The 19,429-nt window shown below is 34.1% G+C and overlaps 1 protein-coding gene across 3 annotated transcripts in view; it reads right to left on the bottom strand.

The window, feature by feature from the left end:
* Window positions 1–19,429, bottom strand: part of Sec6 (Exocyst complex component Sec6) — a 478,173-nt gene that overhangs the window by 403,435 nt on the left and 55,309 nt on the right. For all 3 annotated transcript variants that reach the window (XM_090405049.1, XM_090405048.1, XM_090405050.1), the window contains exon 3: window positions 11,249–11,361. In XM_090405049.1, coding sequence (XP_090261175.1) covers window positions 11,249–11,361 — 113 coding nt within the window. The remainder of the gene's footprint in view (window positions 1–11,248; window positions 11,362–19,429) is intronic.

Raw genomic sequence — 19,429 nt, 5'->3', positions numbered from 1 at the left:
AAATGTGAATGAGAAAATAATAGTTGATAGTGTAGAAGGCGTGAGTGACTGTGAAAGTTTAGATGGTTTTGTTTGGGAGAGTGAATTTCGATTTAGAGTGACTGACCTGCAGAGGGAGACAGAGTAGCTGAAAGAGGAAGTGGAATGTCTTGGAAGAAGTATGATAAGTATGAAAGATGAGATTAGAAGAATGGAAGAGATAAATGCAAGGCAAATTGGAATAGGGGGGGAGAGAGAGAGAGAGAGAGTTTTGGGAATGATAGGAGAGGAGAGAAATTTGTGAATGATAAAAGAGGAGAGAATGGAATTGGATATGGAAATGGAGAGAGGTATGGAAGTGCTAGAAGAGGAGAGAATGGAAACAGTATGAGAGATGGAATGAGAGAGAGGTATGGGAATGCTAGAAGAGGAGAGAATGGAAACAGTAGGAGAGACGGAATGAGAGAGAGGCATGGGAGTGCTAGAGGAGGAGAGAATGAAAACAGTAGGAGAGACAGAATGAGAGAGAGGTATGGCAGTGCTAAAAGAGGAGAGAATGGAATGAGAGAGAGTGGTATGGGAGTGCTAGAAGAGGAGAAAATGGACACAGGAGAGAGGGAATGAAAGAAGAGGAGAAAATGGAAGCAATGGGAGAGAGGGAATGGTAAGAGGTATAATGTATGGGGACTCAATGATCTGTGGTGTTCAAGATAGGATGCATGAGGAGTGTTTGCCAGGAGGAACGATAGAAAGGGTAACTTTGGCAGTTAAGAGAGGTGAAAGGGTGGATGAGATGATTGTGATGGTGGGAACAAATGACTTGAGTGGTGGTGTAAATAGGGCAGCGAGAGATATGAGATTCTTGCTTGAGGTGGTATGAAAGAAGACACAAAGAGGAAAGATAGTGTGTGTGTGTTGCCTAGGTATGATAATAACGAACTGAGCAGAAGAGCGGTAATATTGAATGACATAATAGCTAGAATGTGTGACAAGAGAGGACTGGAATATGTGGATGCTCAGAGTGCATTTGAGGACAGAGGAATGTATGCAAGAGACCACTTACATTTGAATGAGGAAGGACATAGGCATCTGGAGAGATTGCTGTTCTGAAAAAGTCAGTGAGTCCCAGGGAGGATGGTAGCAGGGGTGGCCTCTTGTGGGAAAGGTGAGAAGGGGGATGACATCAGGTAACACTGAGCCCAGTGGAGTGTAGAGGGGATAATGCTGGGTATAGAAACAATGGCATTTACACGCCATATACTAATGCTAGAAGTATCCAGAATAAGGGAGAGGAATTGGTGGTGTAGATAGCATCAGCCTGGCCAAAAATTATTGGCATCACTAAGTCGTGGTTGACAGAAGAGGATATAATAATAGGAATAGAAGTCGCTGGGTACAGCATTTTTCAGCAGGATAGGAAGGGAAAGCGTGGTGGTGGAGCACTGCTTATGATAAGTGATGACCTATGTCCTCTAAGAGAGGAGACTTTGGAAGGCAGTGATACTAATGATTGTGAAAGCATATTGTGTGAGGTAGAGGTGGGAAAGACAGGATATTTAGTGGAGTGTTGCTACAGACCCAGTAGTACAGACGGTGGGGCCCAGGAAATGTTTAGACAGTTGAGTTTGGCAAGTGCAAGAAGAATGATTGTTATGGGAGATTTTAACTACAGTAGTATAAACTGGGGAGAGGAAGATGCATGTAGCAATAAGGGAATGGAATTTCTAGAATTCTTGAGGGACAAATTTCTCAGGCAACATATAATAAAGGGAAAAAGAGGTTCAAGAGTTTGGGATTTGGTTATAGCATCAGAAGAGTTGATAATAACTGAGATGAACATCTCTCCCACCAGTTGGAGAGAGTGACCATATGGTTTTGACTTGGAAAATGAATAGACATGCAGGAGTATCAAAGAGACGGGAACGTGTGTGGAATTATAAGGCAGGTGATTATAATAGTCTAAGACGTCAACTTTGGGGAAGTTTCATGGAGGGAGGAATTGGAAGGCCAGGATATCATTAGTGCATTGGAAATTATGAAAGAATATTTGTTAGCAGCAATGGTAAGTTGTATATCACGAGTGAACGAGATGACACAATTTGGAGTAAAGTGGATGACAAACGATATTAAACAGGAATTGCATGCGAAAAAGAGGCTGTGGAAGAGATAAGGAGACAGGAGAAGAGAAGATGCATGAAGAGTATAAGACACAGGCCAGAAGAGTGACTAGTATGGTAAGGAAGACAAAACTGGGATATGAGAGGAGATTAGTCCTAAGATCCAAAGAAAATCCTAGGGAATTTTTTAGATATGTAGCCAGGAGGAGGAGAAATGACTGTGTGGAAAAATGATATTATGGGATAAAAATGGGAATAGAGTGACTGATGCAGAGGACATAGTAGAATTGTTCAATGAACACTTTATTGGAGTATTTCATCCTGGAGGAGTCAGTTTTAATGCTAGAGGGATAGGGCAGGTTCAAGGTTTAGAGGTACAGGAGGAGAGTGTGTTTCAAATACTGAGTACTCTGGATGTCAGTAAAGCTGTGGGACTGGATGGTATTTCACCATGAGTTTTGAGAGAATGTGCTAGGGAACTGACAGTGCCTTGGACTTGGCTTTTCAATGAAAGTCTGGCTGCTGAAAAGGTGCCCATGGAATGGAAGGAAGGTAAGATAGTGCCATTGCATAAGGGCGGTAGCAGACTGGAAGTGTCTAATTATAGGCCAGTTTGTGTGTCATCAGTAGTTAGTAAGATCTTGGAGAAAGTAGCGAAGGACCGTATACAGCATTGGGCAGATGAGGGTAATGTTATCTGTGAGAGTCAACATGGATTTGTGAAGGGGCACTCTTCTTTTAGCAATATGCTAGCCTTTTATGATAAAATTACAAGAGCATTAGATGAGTGAAAGGCATATACTGCCATTTTCTTAGACTTAGCGAAGGTATTTGACAGGGTGCCACATGATAAGCTGATATTTAAGTTGCAGCACATGGGTCTGGATTTCAGATTGGTCAACTGGATTCAGGACTGGCTGTCTGATAGGTATCAGAGAGTTGTGTATGGTGGGGCAGTTTCAAGGAAGCAGAGAATTACAAGTGGGGTCCTACAGGGCTCAGTACTGGGATCTATATTGTTTAACCTTTATATCAATGATATTGTCAGTGGATTGCAAGGGGATATTCAGTTGTTTGCAGATGATGTGAAGCTGGGAAGGATTATTAGTAATAGTGCAGATGCGGCAGCCCTGCAAGAGGATTTGAATAAGCTAGATAGATAGGCAAATGAATGGGGTATCAGTTTAATGCAGCAAAATGTAAGGTCTTGAGGTTTGGGAAACATCGATAGGACACTGCATACTCTATGGGAGGAATTATACTGGAGGAAGTAGGGGAGACAAGAGATCTGTGGTTGATGATTGATAGAAACCTGAAATTTAGGGGACATATTGCAAAGGTGGTGAAGGTAACACAGAGGATTGCTGCAATAATGAGAAGGACACTGACCTGCAGAGATAAAACAGTTATCATTCCGTTGTATAAGACCCTGATCAGCAGGGCCGCATTTATACTTTTGGAGGCCCGAGGCGCAACATCATTATGAGGCCCTCAAAAATTAGCATTTTTTTTTAGTTTATTGAAAATAAAAGTCAACATTTCCATAATAACTCATTTTAATAACATAATGCAATTGGTATACATATATTTGCATTTTAAAAAAAAGTATAAAAATAAATCGGTTCAAATTTAAATAAAAAAATTAATAACTAAAAGTATTTTTTTCTGGCTTTTGTTTTAGCAAATATATCTATAATTTCATCATAATTGATCGAGTCCATTACATCTGATTCAATGCATAATAATGACAGGTCACTTGTTTTAATTTGGTGCAAGTTGCTTCTTAAATAATTTTTTATTTGTTTCAACACTGAAAATGAGCGTTCAGCACGTGCATTTGAAATAGGCATCGTCAAAAATATTTTTAAAATTGTTTCTACGTTCGGAAAAGTAGACCTTAACCCGTCGTTTATAAATTTGTACATATTTTTAATTGAATAATTTTCTTCCTTTATCATTATTAAAAATTGCTTAACTTCATCAGTAAATTTTTCTGGATCAATATCAAGTCCCATAAGTTTGTAAAGTTTTATCAATACTAGTCTTGTACTTGTCTTGATCTATATCTTCCTTCAAAAAAATGACAAACATATCTAATATATCGAAATAGCTTTTTGTTCTTTCATTAATATCCAAAATTAGTTTATTGCAAATGACATTAAAAGTGTTCACAGCAAAATTTTCTTTCCCATATAATATAATCTCATTGTTAGATTGTGAAACTTCGTCACTCATTTTTTTTTCGTTTTTCAATTCTTTTCTTTTCATCTTTAAATTTTGTCTCATCTGTTAATAAATTCGCTTCTTCATTTACAGCAGCAAAACTATTTCTTATATCTAAAATAAAACCAACTAAAGAGCGTAACAAATTATTAGCTAAAAACATCCATATCGGGATCTTGTAGAGATTTACTAGTAGCATTTATTCGTTGTAAAATTTTGTCCCACATAACTGTTAAAATTGCTGTTTCTGGTTTGTCAAAATGTTCAGCCAATGATGAGCTCTCTAATTTAGAAATAGGTTTATCATGAGGAGAAATGGATAGTTTAATGCGTCTTTAATTTGTTTATATCCACGTTTCAAAGCCAATAAAGCGTCAGCTCTTGCGGACCACCTCGTTTCACTTAGTCTTTTAACTGTTAAAGATTTTTTTTCTAAATGTTTAAGGAGTATACCCCATCTTCTTATTGAAGATGAAAAGTAATTATATACATTTTGAATAAAACAAAAATATTGCACTACTTCTGGACAAGATTCTGCGGCATAGTTGCCAATTAAATTTGAGGAATGACTAGAGCAGCACGGTGCAGAGGGACTACGTTTTTTTCAGCCTAGCTTGTAAACCTGTATAAACACTTTTCATATTGGCAGCTTTATCATAGCTTTGCCCTCTGCACATTTTTATATCCAAAGATAATTCTTCTAATTTTTTAATACTACCTCTTCTAAATATAAGGAATTGTGTTGTGTAATTCTGATGAACCCGATAAATGTTTCTCTAATGTCAGAATTTGCGGCAACATACCTAAATATCATAGTTAGTTGGTCATTATGGGCAATGTCTGGTGTTGAATCAAGTATTATTGAAAAATAAGCAGCTTCCTTAATTTCTGATATTAATATTTCTCATTTTTTTAGCTATTAATGCTATGAATTCATCACAAGTATGGTAAGAAAGATAATTTGATCTGCCAGAACTACAGTTGGCGTACATTTTCATGTGATGTTTTAAAAAATCATCAAATTCACTTAAATAATGTAAACACGATAAATAATTTCTGCAAGAATCAGAAAAAATATCATTTGTATTTCCTCTAAATGCTAGCCCTAGTTTACTCAGTAACTTAATGGTAGCTATTATTCTTTTTAAAACCTCTCTCCAATAATTTTCTTCAGATTGTATTTGTTTGATCAATTCAGAATCAATTCGACTATTTACAGAACTTGATTTTCTTTTGCGATATGTGCACATCGCTCGTATATGCTCAGTAGAATGCTCGTGTTCACATAAGGTTCGTGTTATATTTCCCCAGTCATTAAAACCCTTCATTAAGCTATATTTGACTTAGAAAACAATCTACAAACAAAACAGTAAATTGCTTTGCTGGTTTCTGAAAAAATTAGCCACTCTCGTTTCTCCTTTGTTCCATTCGCCTTTTTACAGTAAAAATGTGATTCATTTACATTTCTGACATATATTCTATTGCGTTCTGTGTATTCTTTTTTTAAATTTTCGATTTTACCAACATTCTGGGGCATATTTATTAAAATATGCTCGATAAACTATTCATTAATAGTAAGTGGCTACGCTGCTATATCGGTAGGATAAGAGATAGCTGGCTTGCTGGTAAGTACAGACTCCAATTGAAAATTTTCTTTAGAAGCCTCTTGATTTGTTTCATTTACTTCTTTCTCTCCTATGTTTTCTACATCATTTTGATGTTCTTCATTTTCACTTTCATCTCCTCCTGATAATGATACCAATGTTTCGTTTTCATTCTGAGAATTGTGAAGTACAACTTCAGTTCTACGACATTTTTCTAAATGAAGAATTTCGTAGAACTGAAGTTGTACTTCAGTTCTACAAAATTTTGTCTCTCTTTTCAGAACAAAAGAAAGACAAAATTGTCCCCTTTTGACTATTTAGCTGTTTTTCATTTTCTCTAAGTCGTTTTCTTTTACTAGCTCTAGATTCAAATTTTCTTGGCATCGTTATGTGAATTAATCTATCAAAAGCGAAATAAATATTTATTAAATCCAAAATAAACTATAAATAAAATAAATATTGACGTTAAAAGCTTAAAAAATACAAATATAGAAACACTAGTATCTTGGTTTTGTTAAAATAAACGAGTATCAGTAAAATAAGATTAATAATAATAAGATGAATAATATATTCTTACCTTTATATTAATATATTCTTAAAAAATGAACTGAAAAATCAATTTAATTTATAAATAATAATAAACTTGAAATTCAAATGCTCTATTTATGTGATATAGAAACTACTCTTACCCAAATAATTAATATAAATATCAGCAGCACACAAAAAAACCTCTGTTGTCACTGGAACGTGTTTCAAAATGCTTTCCAAATGGCCAGGACGTCTATAGACGTTCAGCTAAATCTGGATATGATTCAGCCCACCTGTTGAAAGAACCAGGATAAGAAGTGCAATTTGACAGTCATGTCCATTAGAAGGTGTGATAAACCCTCATGCTGAAGAGAACGGTTAATCCGATTATCTCACTTTCGTAGCTGCCTCTCACTTGCCTATAACAAGAAATGCACTTCCAAGAAACGCACATTATAACGAATAGAGAAATCATGTCAGAAAAATTATTCACCAAGATTCTAATATCAGCAGACATAACATCTTCTTCTAGATTAGATATCTAAAGTAACTGAACCTTTGCTACTATTTTACACTAAAATGAATGGGTATGTTCCCCAAGTGATTTACGTTTGTAACAGTTGTCTTGCGAACGATTTATGAAATAAATTCTCTGAAATATCTGCAGATTAATTACCCCCCCCCCAAAAAAAAGAGAAGATTATGAAAAGCATATGCACCTTTTCTTTAAAAATAATTCAAATCCTCTTTTTCAAGATAATTGTATGAAATAATTTCTAATTTTTCGATAATAAAAGTGAAATTGATTATTATAAATTAAGAAATTATTTTGGCATAAATAATGTATAAGCATGTAAACGAAATGTCAGTATTTGTTAGGATATCTGTAATCAACAATCGAAAAGAAAACAAGACATTCTTGATGTATTCTGCACTACAACTTGAGGCAATTTAGTGTGACTTTAGTGTTCTCCCCTTTCTTTCTCAATAGCTGAGAGTAATAATCCTTCAGCTTTTCCTCCAGCTAAGAGGATATTACCAAGTATTTAGAAGACGTAGATTATTTCAGAAATAGCTTCCAGCAGCAGAAGTAGTAATATTTAGATTTTTTTAAAAGAAAAACAAACACAAATAATACTACTGAACTTTCTTTTGTGTGGTATGCATATAAACAATTTTGCATGGTGAAAATATAGCATATTATTTCTAAAATTTCACATAATTTCAACAGACAATAGAACAGCTGGTTTTAGATTGCAAATAAATAGTACAGAATTAGAAGCTTCACGGTACAATCTGATTGCCGTAGATTTTGAATACTGTCTAGAAAAGCTTACAAACCTGTAGAAATTTACAGTAGTTATGCAAATGAGTTCCAGGAGAGGATAAGGGGGGGGGGGAGAGCATTAGAAAGTCTTCAAAATTAGCAAAAAATTTGAATCATTCCGTACATGATATTTTTCATATTATATTTTCAACATATCTAAGAGGATATGCACTGGATATTATCGTAATATGCATAATATAAATAAATAAAAGACGAAGGCGAAGAATCACTGCTAAAATATCATTGGATATAAATTTTTGATACCAAAAAGACTAATAATTGGAAACCGAGTAATGCAATTTAGCATTTTAACTTTTTTTTTTTATTTTGTCTTTATGAATAACAAAAAATCGTTTCTAAAACTGAAATGTGGTGATCCATATAATGCTATTTGGCTAGAAATGAAAGCAAAAGGACAAAAATATTTAAAAATATAAATATTTGACATAATATTTTCGATAAACATTAAAGAAGCATAAACAGTTAATTTCCAAAGGGCTATTTACAAAAATATCTAATACAAAATATACAGAGACAAACAAGGCTATTTTTTACAACATTCTTATGGGACTTGACCTAAGTAAAAAAATCGATGTAATGTGCTTTGGAATATTTAAGCTACAATCGAGTTTTTACAATATTGATAAGAATAATAGTCTAAAAATCCAGGTAGTCCAGCAGAAACCATCTGTGACAAAATGAAATTAGTTTATTTATTTAAAACCACAAAAAGACAAATTTATTAAGTATATCTTTATAGAGTTCATAATTAAAAGGACTCTAATAATAATAATAGATTTCTACAGATGTGTCTCACCTTGTTTTGGTATTATCAAAATTATCAAGTTATTCTGAAGTATTATGAATTTTGCGATTTTATTATTATGCCGCTAATATTTCTTCAAATGCAGCACTTTTTACAACAAAACTGGCTAAGTTATGTTGAATATATTTGTTCGCAGATATACTCAAAATCCCTTTGACCTTATAAAAAGGAAGAATGCTGATGAAACTTCATCAGCATTCTATCTGTTAAAATGCAATTACCCTCCCCTCCCAGCAGTTAACGGATTATTGTAATTATGTGCACTGTATTTCTTGGATTGACCCTTTTTTTGATGCACAATTTACTTATTGTGTCTCTTCCCAAATAAAAACGAATTTCACATATGCGAAAATAAATGATCAAAATGTTTGTTTGCATTGGAAATATTATGACAAACATTTATATTTTTTAAATAACATTTATTGAAATAAATATGACATTTTGCTTGCAAAATTTCCTTGCAAAATAAGATTATATGGGTCGCGCATTTCAATTTTAGGAACGATATTTTTAATTTTTTTATGAACAACAAATGGTGTTAAATTGCATTACTCTGGGTTTCCGATTGCGAGTCTTTAATTTATATCCAGTGGTATTTTATCAGAGATTCTACGCCTTTGTCTTTTGCTTAAAACTGCAACAGTATACTTAGGAAAAATAATGATTTCAAACAAAAAGAAAGTGCGCACGTTATCTAGCAGCATGTGTGTGTGTGTGTGTGTGTGTGTGTGGTGATAATTTTGGGGGGGGGGGAGTTAGCCATTAAAGGCGAATTAATTTTGTTATGAAAATTTTGGAAATAAAATTTCATTTTGATGCATGCACCTACACATGTTTCACAAGATAAACTGTAGGGAAAATATCGCTACTTCAAAACTGCTGCATAATATCTAAATTAACCGAAAATATGTACATAACAGTTGACTTCATAACTGCCGTTTATTTTGATTTGTAGTGAGTGATTAGGGGGGGAACCAAGAAAGTTGAAATGCAAAAACCTACAGATTACGTTATAAAAATTATGCATTACATGATATGATTCAAGATTTACGTATGATAACTAACTTTCGAACTAAGATTATGAATAAAATAGAAAACTTTATTTGGAACAGATGAAGGTTGTATTCATTTTTAGATTCGGATTTTCATGAATTTATAAAATAATTGTTTGACAAAAATAATTATCTTCAATCGAGTTCTTGGAGAATTTTTAAATGTATTGGCGATTAAAATAGTTAGCAACAAAATTCATAGTGACATTGATCTTCCAGAGTGATACAATATGAAATGAAGAAAGTATGAAAGGATTTCTTATTTTACGCTGGCATTAAAAACTATAATTATACGATAAAAACAAGCAGCAAAATGAATATAACTCATAGGTATTTAGTCTGATAACTTAAGATTCCGGTTACCGAGCAAATGGCAAGCGTTTCTTGCTGTAGGCCACAGAGTATAGCTACTAGGTACTCCAGGTAATGTAGTTAAGTGTTCTTTTCAGCGTGAAGGATTATCACACTTTCTAATGGACATGACGGTCAAACTACACTTCTTATCCATGTTCTTTCAGCAGGTGGACAGAATATTATTCAGGTTTGCTGGACGCATATATACATCCAGCAAAGAAATGGTACGCTTACATACATGAATTTTATGGAATACAGGAGTTCCTGTTAGTTTTATATTCTAAGGAAAGAACAATGTATTTCAATACCGTGAAACCTATTACAACATTTCAAATGGAAGCGGGGAGCCTCACAAATTTTTCAGCAGCTTCTAGTTTTTATATTATGAATTTAATATTTAAAAATAAGTATTTTATTTTGCAACTATAGCTACGCTGCTTTGTTGTTGTTCTTTGTGAGGAGTGAGGTTTTAAAATGAGCCCCCCCCCCAGAGAGTGAGGCCCCATCTTGTGCCTCATGCGCCTAATGGTAAATGTGGCCCTGCTGATCAGACCACACTTGGCATATTGTTCTCAGATTTGGTCCCCAGGATTTGAAGGGGATAAATTAACTGTGGAAAGGATACAAAGGCAGATAACAAAGATGGTTTCAGGACTGTACAACGATAGTTATGAGGATCAGTTGAGGGAATGTGGACTGCAGAGTTTATTGGATAGAAGAAGGAGAGGTGATATGATTGAGACTTTTAAACTGTTGAGAGGTGGTTACAGGGTTGACACTGAGGAGTTCTTTTGCTTGGTTCAACAGCAGGAAGGAGTGATGACACGAGGCCATCCCTGGAAGTTACGAAAGGAAACTGTGAGCAAAAGGGTGAGGAGTGGTTTCTTTGCATGGAGGGTGGTTGAACCATGGAATGCATTGCCTGATGGAGTGGTGAGAGCAAGAATGAGTTGGTCAATGAGTTCAAGGAGTGGTATGATACTTTGTGTTTCTTAGGGGGGAGACCTCCCCTCGATGAGTCTTGATAGACTTTCTGTTTCTTAGGAAGGATCTCCCACGATGAGTCTTTTGACTCCATGGAGGCCTGAATAATAATAATAATAATTCTGAAGTCTACAAAAACTGCATACACAAGAGTTTACTATATTAAAATGTAATTTTTTGTACCATAAAAAAAATTTAATAATACACAGAATAACCAATTTCATTTAGCTAATGTAAAGAGGAAAGGAACATACTTTTGCTTTATTTCAATTATATCTTCTAAAGATGCATGCAGCTGTTGCAAACCTGTTTTAACACCATCAAGCTGGGTCTGCATAGCTGTTTTTAAAACTGCTTCAATAGATGCCTAAACATGGTTATTCATAAAAAGACAGACATTTCAAAATGTATGGACTGAAAGTTAGCACTAGAATATATTACTATTTAAATCCAAGTTTTGAAAATACAAAATACAACCGGAATATTATGTTACTGGGATTTGTAATAAGGTATCATTGTAAGAGAACTATGAAAGAAGCACAGTTATGTAAGTGAAATGCTGTCATCAAAGAGGAACAGCATTTATACCTGACAGTCAAACTTCACTAAAGTTTTATTCATTTTCTTATTTTAATTAAGTTCATATTTTTAATTAAAAATGATTTAACTTAGCATGACAAGCAAAAATGAGTCAACAAGCTATTAAACTGATGGTTAGTTAAAAATAAACTTTTTTTAACTAAAAACAATTAACAAAACTAAATAAAATCAGTTTATTAAAGCATAGATGATATTTTACTGGCAGTATACCAATATCAGAAGGTCAAACAATGCACATAAGTGTTTTTTGACATTCAGTTGAAACAAAAGATGGAGTATTATGCATGCCAATATGTTCATGTTTATACTGGGCACACAATAAATTGTTATGTGTGCTTTCTAGAGAAATCAAAGCTATGTTAGAAGGGGGAAAAAATTTTGCTTCCTGGCTGCATAATTCACTGATTATTAAACAAAATTCTATAATTGTTTATGTTTAAAAGTGTAGATATACCATGAAGACAGTTCAAATTATTTTTACACAAATTCTACAAAAACTTGAAATTAGCATGTCATACATATTGCCAAATGTGTAAAAATACATTTACTAAGCCAAGCAGGCTTCTGCCAGATGCACGACATGAATTAAAAACAATCCAGTGTGAATGTGTTAAAGGGCCAAAACTAAATAAAACCTTTCCATGAAGCCTTTTAAGGAAAATGGAGAACAGAGTGAAGCTTCTAATGTAAGTGGATATCTAACAATGGAATGCATATTGGGAAGGTGCCCCATTAATAAGTATCCACCTGGATACTAAATAAAAGATGGACTGGCAATTTGGGATTAGTATTTTGTATTGGCTTAAACCAAATAGATTGTACAACATAATGAAAAGTCAACTATTAACACAAACTCAAATTCAATGTTGGCAGAATTCAAGATAGGCACCATCAATGAAAAAGAAGTGGAACTGACATAACAAAAGTACCACATCAATATAACTATTACAGAAACAAACATGACAAAAACAGTCAAGAGTCTTCTAAATAACTACAAGATATTATATTCAGGCAATAGTAATCATGAAAAGGAAGATCATGGAAAGTAGTATTAATATTTGACAACAAACACATCGATAATTTTGAATGGCAGACATTTACAAATAAAGTGATATTGGCAAACATCAAAATGTCTGCCATAGAGGCAAATGATTGCCTCTATGACAGACATTTGGCATGGAGGCAAATGCCATGGTTGCCAATGAGCAAACAGGTCACAAGCAATCATCCTCTAGAGCAGTGTTTCCCAACCTGTGGGCCATGGACCCCTGGGGGGGGTCCATGGGATAGTTTATTTTCATTCAACCTTATCTTATCATGTTGCTTACACCTGGGATATTTGCAATGTATATCTCTGGCTCTTGAGGCCCATGATTTAAGTAAAATTTAGCACGAATGTTTTGAGTACCATTACTTCTTCCTTTTGTAAAGCAGAGGTGAATAACCAACCCTTTGTAATTTAATTTAATTTAATAAATTATAATTTATAATATTATACTGGGATTGAGATTTATAATATTATAATTTATATTATAAATAAATTTTATAATATTATACAAGTGTGTTTTTCTCGGTTTAATATTCAGTTTTTCTGCTTTTGGTCAAATAATTGAGTTCACAGCGAAACTTCTGATTTTCAATTTGTTCACGATCTTATTTAGATATGGACTGGTGGTTAAAGTGTGGATCACTGAAACGCAAGACAGACGATAATCCGAGTGGATCTAGTGTTGTCGAAAATAGTACTAGTGCAGATAAAGTTCCTTCCCTCAAAAAATCATGCAAATATCGTCCATCCTATTTGCAAATGAGATTTTTCGTTCTGAATAAAGACGGCGAAGACAGACCACAGTGTGCTCTTTGTTGCAAAGTGTCATCAAATGAATCTATGAAACCGTCGAAGTTGAGATGCCATCTTGAAACAAAACATGGTGAATTAGTTAATAAGCCAATAGAATATTTTTAAAATAAAAAACTGCAACTTTGTGGTTCACAGAATTTAGTTAAAGACATTGTGTGTGGAACAAAAAATGAAAAGGCTGTTCTTGCCTCTTACAAAGTCGCCCTTCTGATCGCTAGAAATGGACAATCCCATACAATCGGGGAAGATTTAATTTTTCCTGCGACAAAAGCAATCACAAAGAACTTGTTTAGTGAAAAACATGTCAATGAGGTGTCTCTAATATCGTTATCTGACAATACTGTGAAAAGAAGAATCAACGAGATGGCTCAAAATGTGAAAGACATTTTGCTTGAACGGTTACGTCATGTGAATATTTTGCGTTGCAGTTGGATGAAAGCCACGATATTTCAAATAATGCTAATTTGCTAGCTTTTGTGCAATATGAACACGAAAATAAAGTTTGTGAAGACTTTTTGTTCTGTGAATCGTTACTTCTTCATACAACTGCTGAAGCCCTTTTCAAAGTTATCAATGACTTCATAACTACAAATAAACTTCAATGGGAAAAATGTGTAGGTATCAGCACAGATGGTGCTCAGGCAATGATGGGAATACATAAAGGTTTGGTCGCACGTATCCAAAAAAGTCGCACCTCTTGTGAAATGGACACACTATTGTATACACCGCGAAGTACTAGCTACACGGCGTATTCCCTCCAAAATGAAAACCGTTCTAGATGAGGCAGTAAAAATTGTCAATTTTATTAAAGCCCATCCTCTTAACAGCCGGTTATTTTCTGCACTTTGTAATGAAATGGGAAGTGATCATGAATACTTATTATTGCACTCAGAAATCCAATGGCAGTCCCAGGGTAAGGTTCTGACATGATTGTTTGAGCTTCATGACGAAGTAAGGTTGTTCCTCATAAACTCCAAATATGAGTTAACACACTATTTAAATGACTTCACATGGCTCTCATTGCTTACTTGGCAGACATTTTTAACATCTTGAATACTCTAACTCAAACCTTCAAGGTACATCTGTCACTGTGTTTTCTGTGCAAGACAAGATAGAGGCAACAATCAAGAAGTTAAATTTGTGGTGTAACTGTATTAAGAAAGGAAAATACGATTCCTTTCACACGCCGAGTGATTTCATTGATTTCAGTGCAAAACCCCTTTCTAGTGATGTTGCTGAAAGTATATGACTCAACATATGAGGTCATTGGCATCTCAACTATGTCTGTATTTTCCGCTTTGTCCTGAAAAAAAAAACGACTGGATGAAAACTCTCTTTCTAGACTTGGAATATGAACTTCCTTCTGTCGAAGCAGAACAACTTATCGAGCTGTCCTGTGATTCGATTCAAAATGCTGTTTCCTTCGTTACCGTTACTGGAGTTTTGGTTCCAAGCTAATTCTATTTATCCTGAAATTTCCAAAAGAGCTGTAAGACATCTGTTACCATTTGCCACTACATATCTGTGCAAGATAACATTTTCTCATCTTGTATATATGAAAAACAAATACAGGAACAGAGTTAATGTGGAGCCAGATCTACGTATGAAATTATCTAGTTTTGATCCTGACATGCAAAAGTTGACGTCTGAAAAACATCATCAGCCATCACATTAGATGAGTGGTAAATTCATAATATTAGGCCTAATTGATATGTTCATATTCTTCCGAATATCTCCATTTATAACAGTATTGCATTATCATAAATGACACATTTAGCGTTGTAAAATTGTAATTTATTACTTCATCTTTATAATATGTAAAATATAAAAAATTTCCATTTTGGATTTTATGGGGGCCGTGGTGAATTAACATTCGCTACAGGGGGTCCGCGACATCAAAAAGGTTGGGAAACACTGCTCTAGAGCATGATGGGAAGGTTAACGAAGATGTTGTTGAAAAAAACATTAAGAGAAGAAAGCTCTAAAAGCAACAAAGAAGATAACATGCACAATGATAGGAGTAAAACAGAAAGAAATATTGGTTGAACTTTGATAGTATATCATAGATAATCCATTACAGAAGAATGCTATTTAAGACTCTCTCCTCTACTCAATTAAAACCAAGCAAAACAACTTGTTATAGTTTATTAATTATCACATCTTCAGGAATCCGAACTTGACACCTCTCAACAAAAGACCACAGAAATTTACAGTGACAGTAGAATCACACTACAGATGGCATAAAAGACCACCTAGCATTAATAGAGCATGCAAAAAAATTTCCTGTCCCTCTAGAGCAGGGTTTTGGAAACCCATATACCCCTTTTTAAAACATTAGTAACACAGGTGTACCCTTTTTCTCAGGCAAAACAATTTGGGAGAAGTTAATAGCTCATTCAAACATGAATAATTATAAAAGGTAATTATTTTAAACATTTTATGATTAAAATAATTTTATTTTAATCATAAAATGATTAAATTATTTTATGATATAATCAATTATTTTATGATTAAATACATTTTAGCTATACAATATACATGCAGTAGAAACAAAAATTATGAAATTTAAATTTTGAATAAAAAAAAAATTTAGCAGAATGTTTCAAATGCATGGTTAGAACTATATGAATTTTAAACTTTTAATGCAAACAGTTCAAACTACATGGCCCTAATGAAAGTTCATAGATACCATGAGACACTTTTATATTTAGTTATTGAATAATTACCATATTTACTGGCATATAAGATGCACTTTTTTTCTTTGAAAATAGATCTGAAAAATGGGGTGTATCTTATATGCTGATACTCGTTTTTTATTACTTTCATTCCTGGAAATTTTCTATGTTCTGAGTTATGCGATTTCTTTCTCGCTTCCTTGCGGTGTGTGAGAGCATTCCAGTTACGTAGAGTTCAGTGGATATGCATGTGCTGTCATCGATGATCATAGCTGTGTTCCTGTTCATTTAAACTTTCCATGCGGTTGTTGTGAACGGTGATAAATTTCTGCCGTTAAATTTTCTCTAAATTTCTTGGCAAATTATGGCTGAAAAACATCGGCATTGCTACAATATTGCATACAAGCTATGTGTGATTGCGTATTAGGTATTTGTTGAAAGTAGACCCACTTATTACTTTATATTTGAAATACTGTAAATTCATTATAATATTCAGTGATAAAGTTTTTTCCTAAAAAAAAGTGTACAAAAAAGGGGGTGCGTCTTATAGGTCAGTGTGTCTCATACACCGGCAAATATGGTAATTATTATAGAATAGACCCGTAGTTATCTGTGACATTACAGCAATAAAAATATGAAAGTAAATAAAAGTAAAAGGTAATCAAAATTGAAAAAAGTGCCTCATATCCTTGAGAGACCTTTTAGATATCATACTTTGGAAAACACTGCTCTAGAGTAAAGAAGCTTACTCTAAAAGGAAGTTTTGCTGAGTTAAGCTATACATCAGAGTAGTAAGAAATGAAAGAGAAGATCAGCTAGCTAAGGAAGCAGCTAAAAATGAACAACAAATAGATCACAAAAAGTTTAATTTAAAATCAGCTATTAAAATGTTTGCAGAAAAAATAAGAAAACATCTAAAAACATAACAACAACAAAGGAATGCATATCAATTAGCAAAAGACCCAGATGAAAGATGCTATTTCTCCAGTTATAACCATACAGGGCATGGGAAAATAAGTCACTACTTCCACAGATTCCACATTCTGCAATGGTCAATCTGGATTTGTTGTCCACATGATCAGATTGTCAATCACCTACTCTGACTTTCAGTTCCCTATCTGGACTTAAGTGACTGGTGTCAAAACAAACTTATCTAAAAGTATTATTCAAAATTTAATTAATTATAGCAATAGGATAAATTTCTAATCCCAACTTAACATAAACTATTCGTGTTATGATTATATACATGTAAATGTACACGAGCACAAAATATAAATAAATATAAATGTTAATTATATTATGTAAATACAAGTTATTAACATTTAGAAAATTAAATTATCTCCTGGTAGATCAGGCTACTATTGGGAGGAAAGGGGGAACTGTGCCTAGTGTTTAAAAAGTTTAAATGATGCAATTAGCAAGAAGATACAGTAAGCAAGAGGAAGGGTTATAGAAAGAAAATTCAGGTATGTCAGGTTTGAAACATAAATACTAGATAAAACACTTGTATGTTATGTTGTGATTTCAAAAGCCAACTTGTCACATCAGGAAATAGGCAGTGTGATTTTATTTACATTTGGCTAGTGAACAAGTATTCACAGAGACCTTAAAAATGTGTGCAAGTTTCCAGTCTTAGACTCAATGTGCCTGCTAGCCTGCTCACAATATCAGAAGTCACAAGCAACAAACTCTTAATTTGATATGCCTAAAATTAGTGGCAACATACTTTTAAAAGATCTTGTATGCTACATGCTAAATATTTCCATAAGAGTAACCTAAATGCTTACTCCTTCAGCTACTTAAATACTGCATATATACATGCATAAGTTTATAAACAACTTGTGCCAAGGTTTAGAATAAGAAATTCTATGCCTAAACTCACTCTATAGAAAATTATAGGGTTTTAATGCACTAAAACTAGTAATTCTCATATTAATGTTGTCCTTTTTTCATATACACATACCAGCCACTGAATTAGAAATTTTTCCACTGATTAAACACCTGGGATATTTCACCTTTTTGAGAAACTAGTCAGCTCAGCTGTTTTCAAAATGATGGTTCCAGCAAGACAGGCATCCATAATGTCCTTTATCGGACTCCAAAAGATCCTTTGTTTTTCCCATTGTGATTGACATTCTTGATGATTACTAACCAGCAGCATTCTTAAAGAGTTGCCCAGAACATGTGTGAACCAAGTATTGTGCATATATGCTGTGTAAGTGACGTTTATGTATATCAGCATAAAGATTTCTAATTCAGTGGTCGGTATGCATAGCTGTAACCTGTAAAATTGTGAATACTGAATTAATTTGCTTAATTCACATAGATACAAAATTCCATCACCGTTTGAACAAATTCAAGTGACTGTTATCCAGACAGTAAACACTAAAAAACAAATAAGCTTATGCAAATTAAAAATTCTAAAAGCAAAAAATTTTGTGTGAGCAGTTACTGAGTGTGCACTCCCTTTTGACTGGCATTCATGTGTGCACACAGCTTAGAGGAATTTGTTGATGTTTGGAGTGTGTTTGAAGGAAAAAGGCAGTTGTATGCTAGAGATGGACTGCATCTTAACATGGAAGGACATAAGCAATTGAAGAAGTTACTGTTTTCTGAACAAGTTGAAGTCATTGGGCAGGGAAACTAATATTGAAAAGGTTGAGCATAAGAGAGAGAAACTTTAGCACTGATTGTATATTTATTGATCCTTATACGCAGAATAAATTGCAGAAGAGAGGGGACAAAAATCGGCATGGGACTATGGAAGTTAGCGACTTATATATCAGTTCTAAAGCCAGTACAAGATCTAGAGGGAATCTGCAATTTTTGTATACCAATGCAAGAAGCATTCGAAATAAGAGAGAAAAATTTCTGGCATTAGTCAGTGCAATCTCACCAAAAGTTGTAGGTATCAGTGAACCTTGGCTGTCAGCAGAATATGTGGTCACTGGAATCGAATGTGATGGGTACAGTATTTTCAGGGACGATAGAGAAGATAGAACAGGGGGAGGAGTACTGTTTATGATAGCTGATGTGTTGCAGCCAAAGAAAGTAGTATATCAAGATGATAGACATGTGAATGAGAGTTCATTTGAGGCAGTCTGGTGCAAAATAGTGACCAATGCAACCAAATATACAGTTGGATGCTGCTATAGGCCAGGGAGTACAGGGGGAGATATTGAATTCATGCATCAGCAAATCAGTGCAATGAGTGCAGGCTTAGTGATTATTATGGGGGATTTTAATTACGGTGATATCAATTGGAAGGAGGAAATATCACGTAACAAAAAGGAAATGAA

Source organism: Typopeltis vanoorti, chromosome 15 (assembly GCF_054136105.1).
Source record: "Typopeltis vanoorti isolate ZY-2024b chromosome 15, IOZ_Tvanoo_1.0, whole genome shotgun sequence".
In the NCBI taxonomy this organism is placed as follows: domain Eukaryota; kingdom Metazoa; phylum Arthropoda; class Arachnida; order Uropygi; family Thelyphonidae; genus Typopeltis; species Typopeltis vanoorti.
Note: the sequence above shows the minus strand (reverse complement) of the source record. Positions and strands in the feature narration are given on the sequence as shown.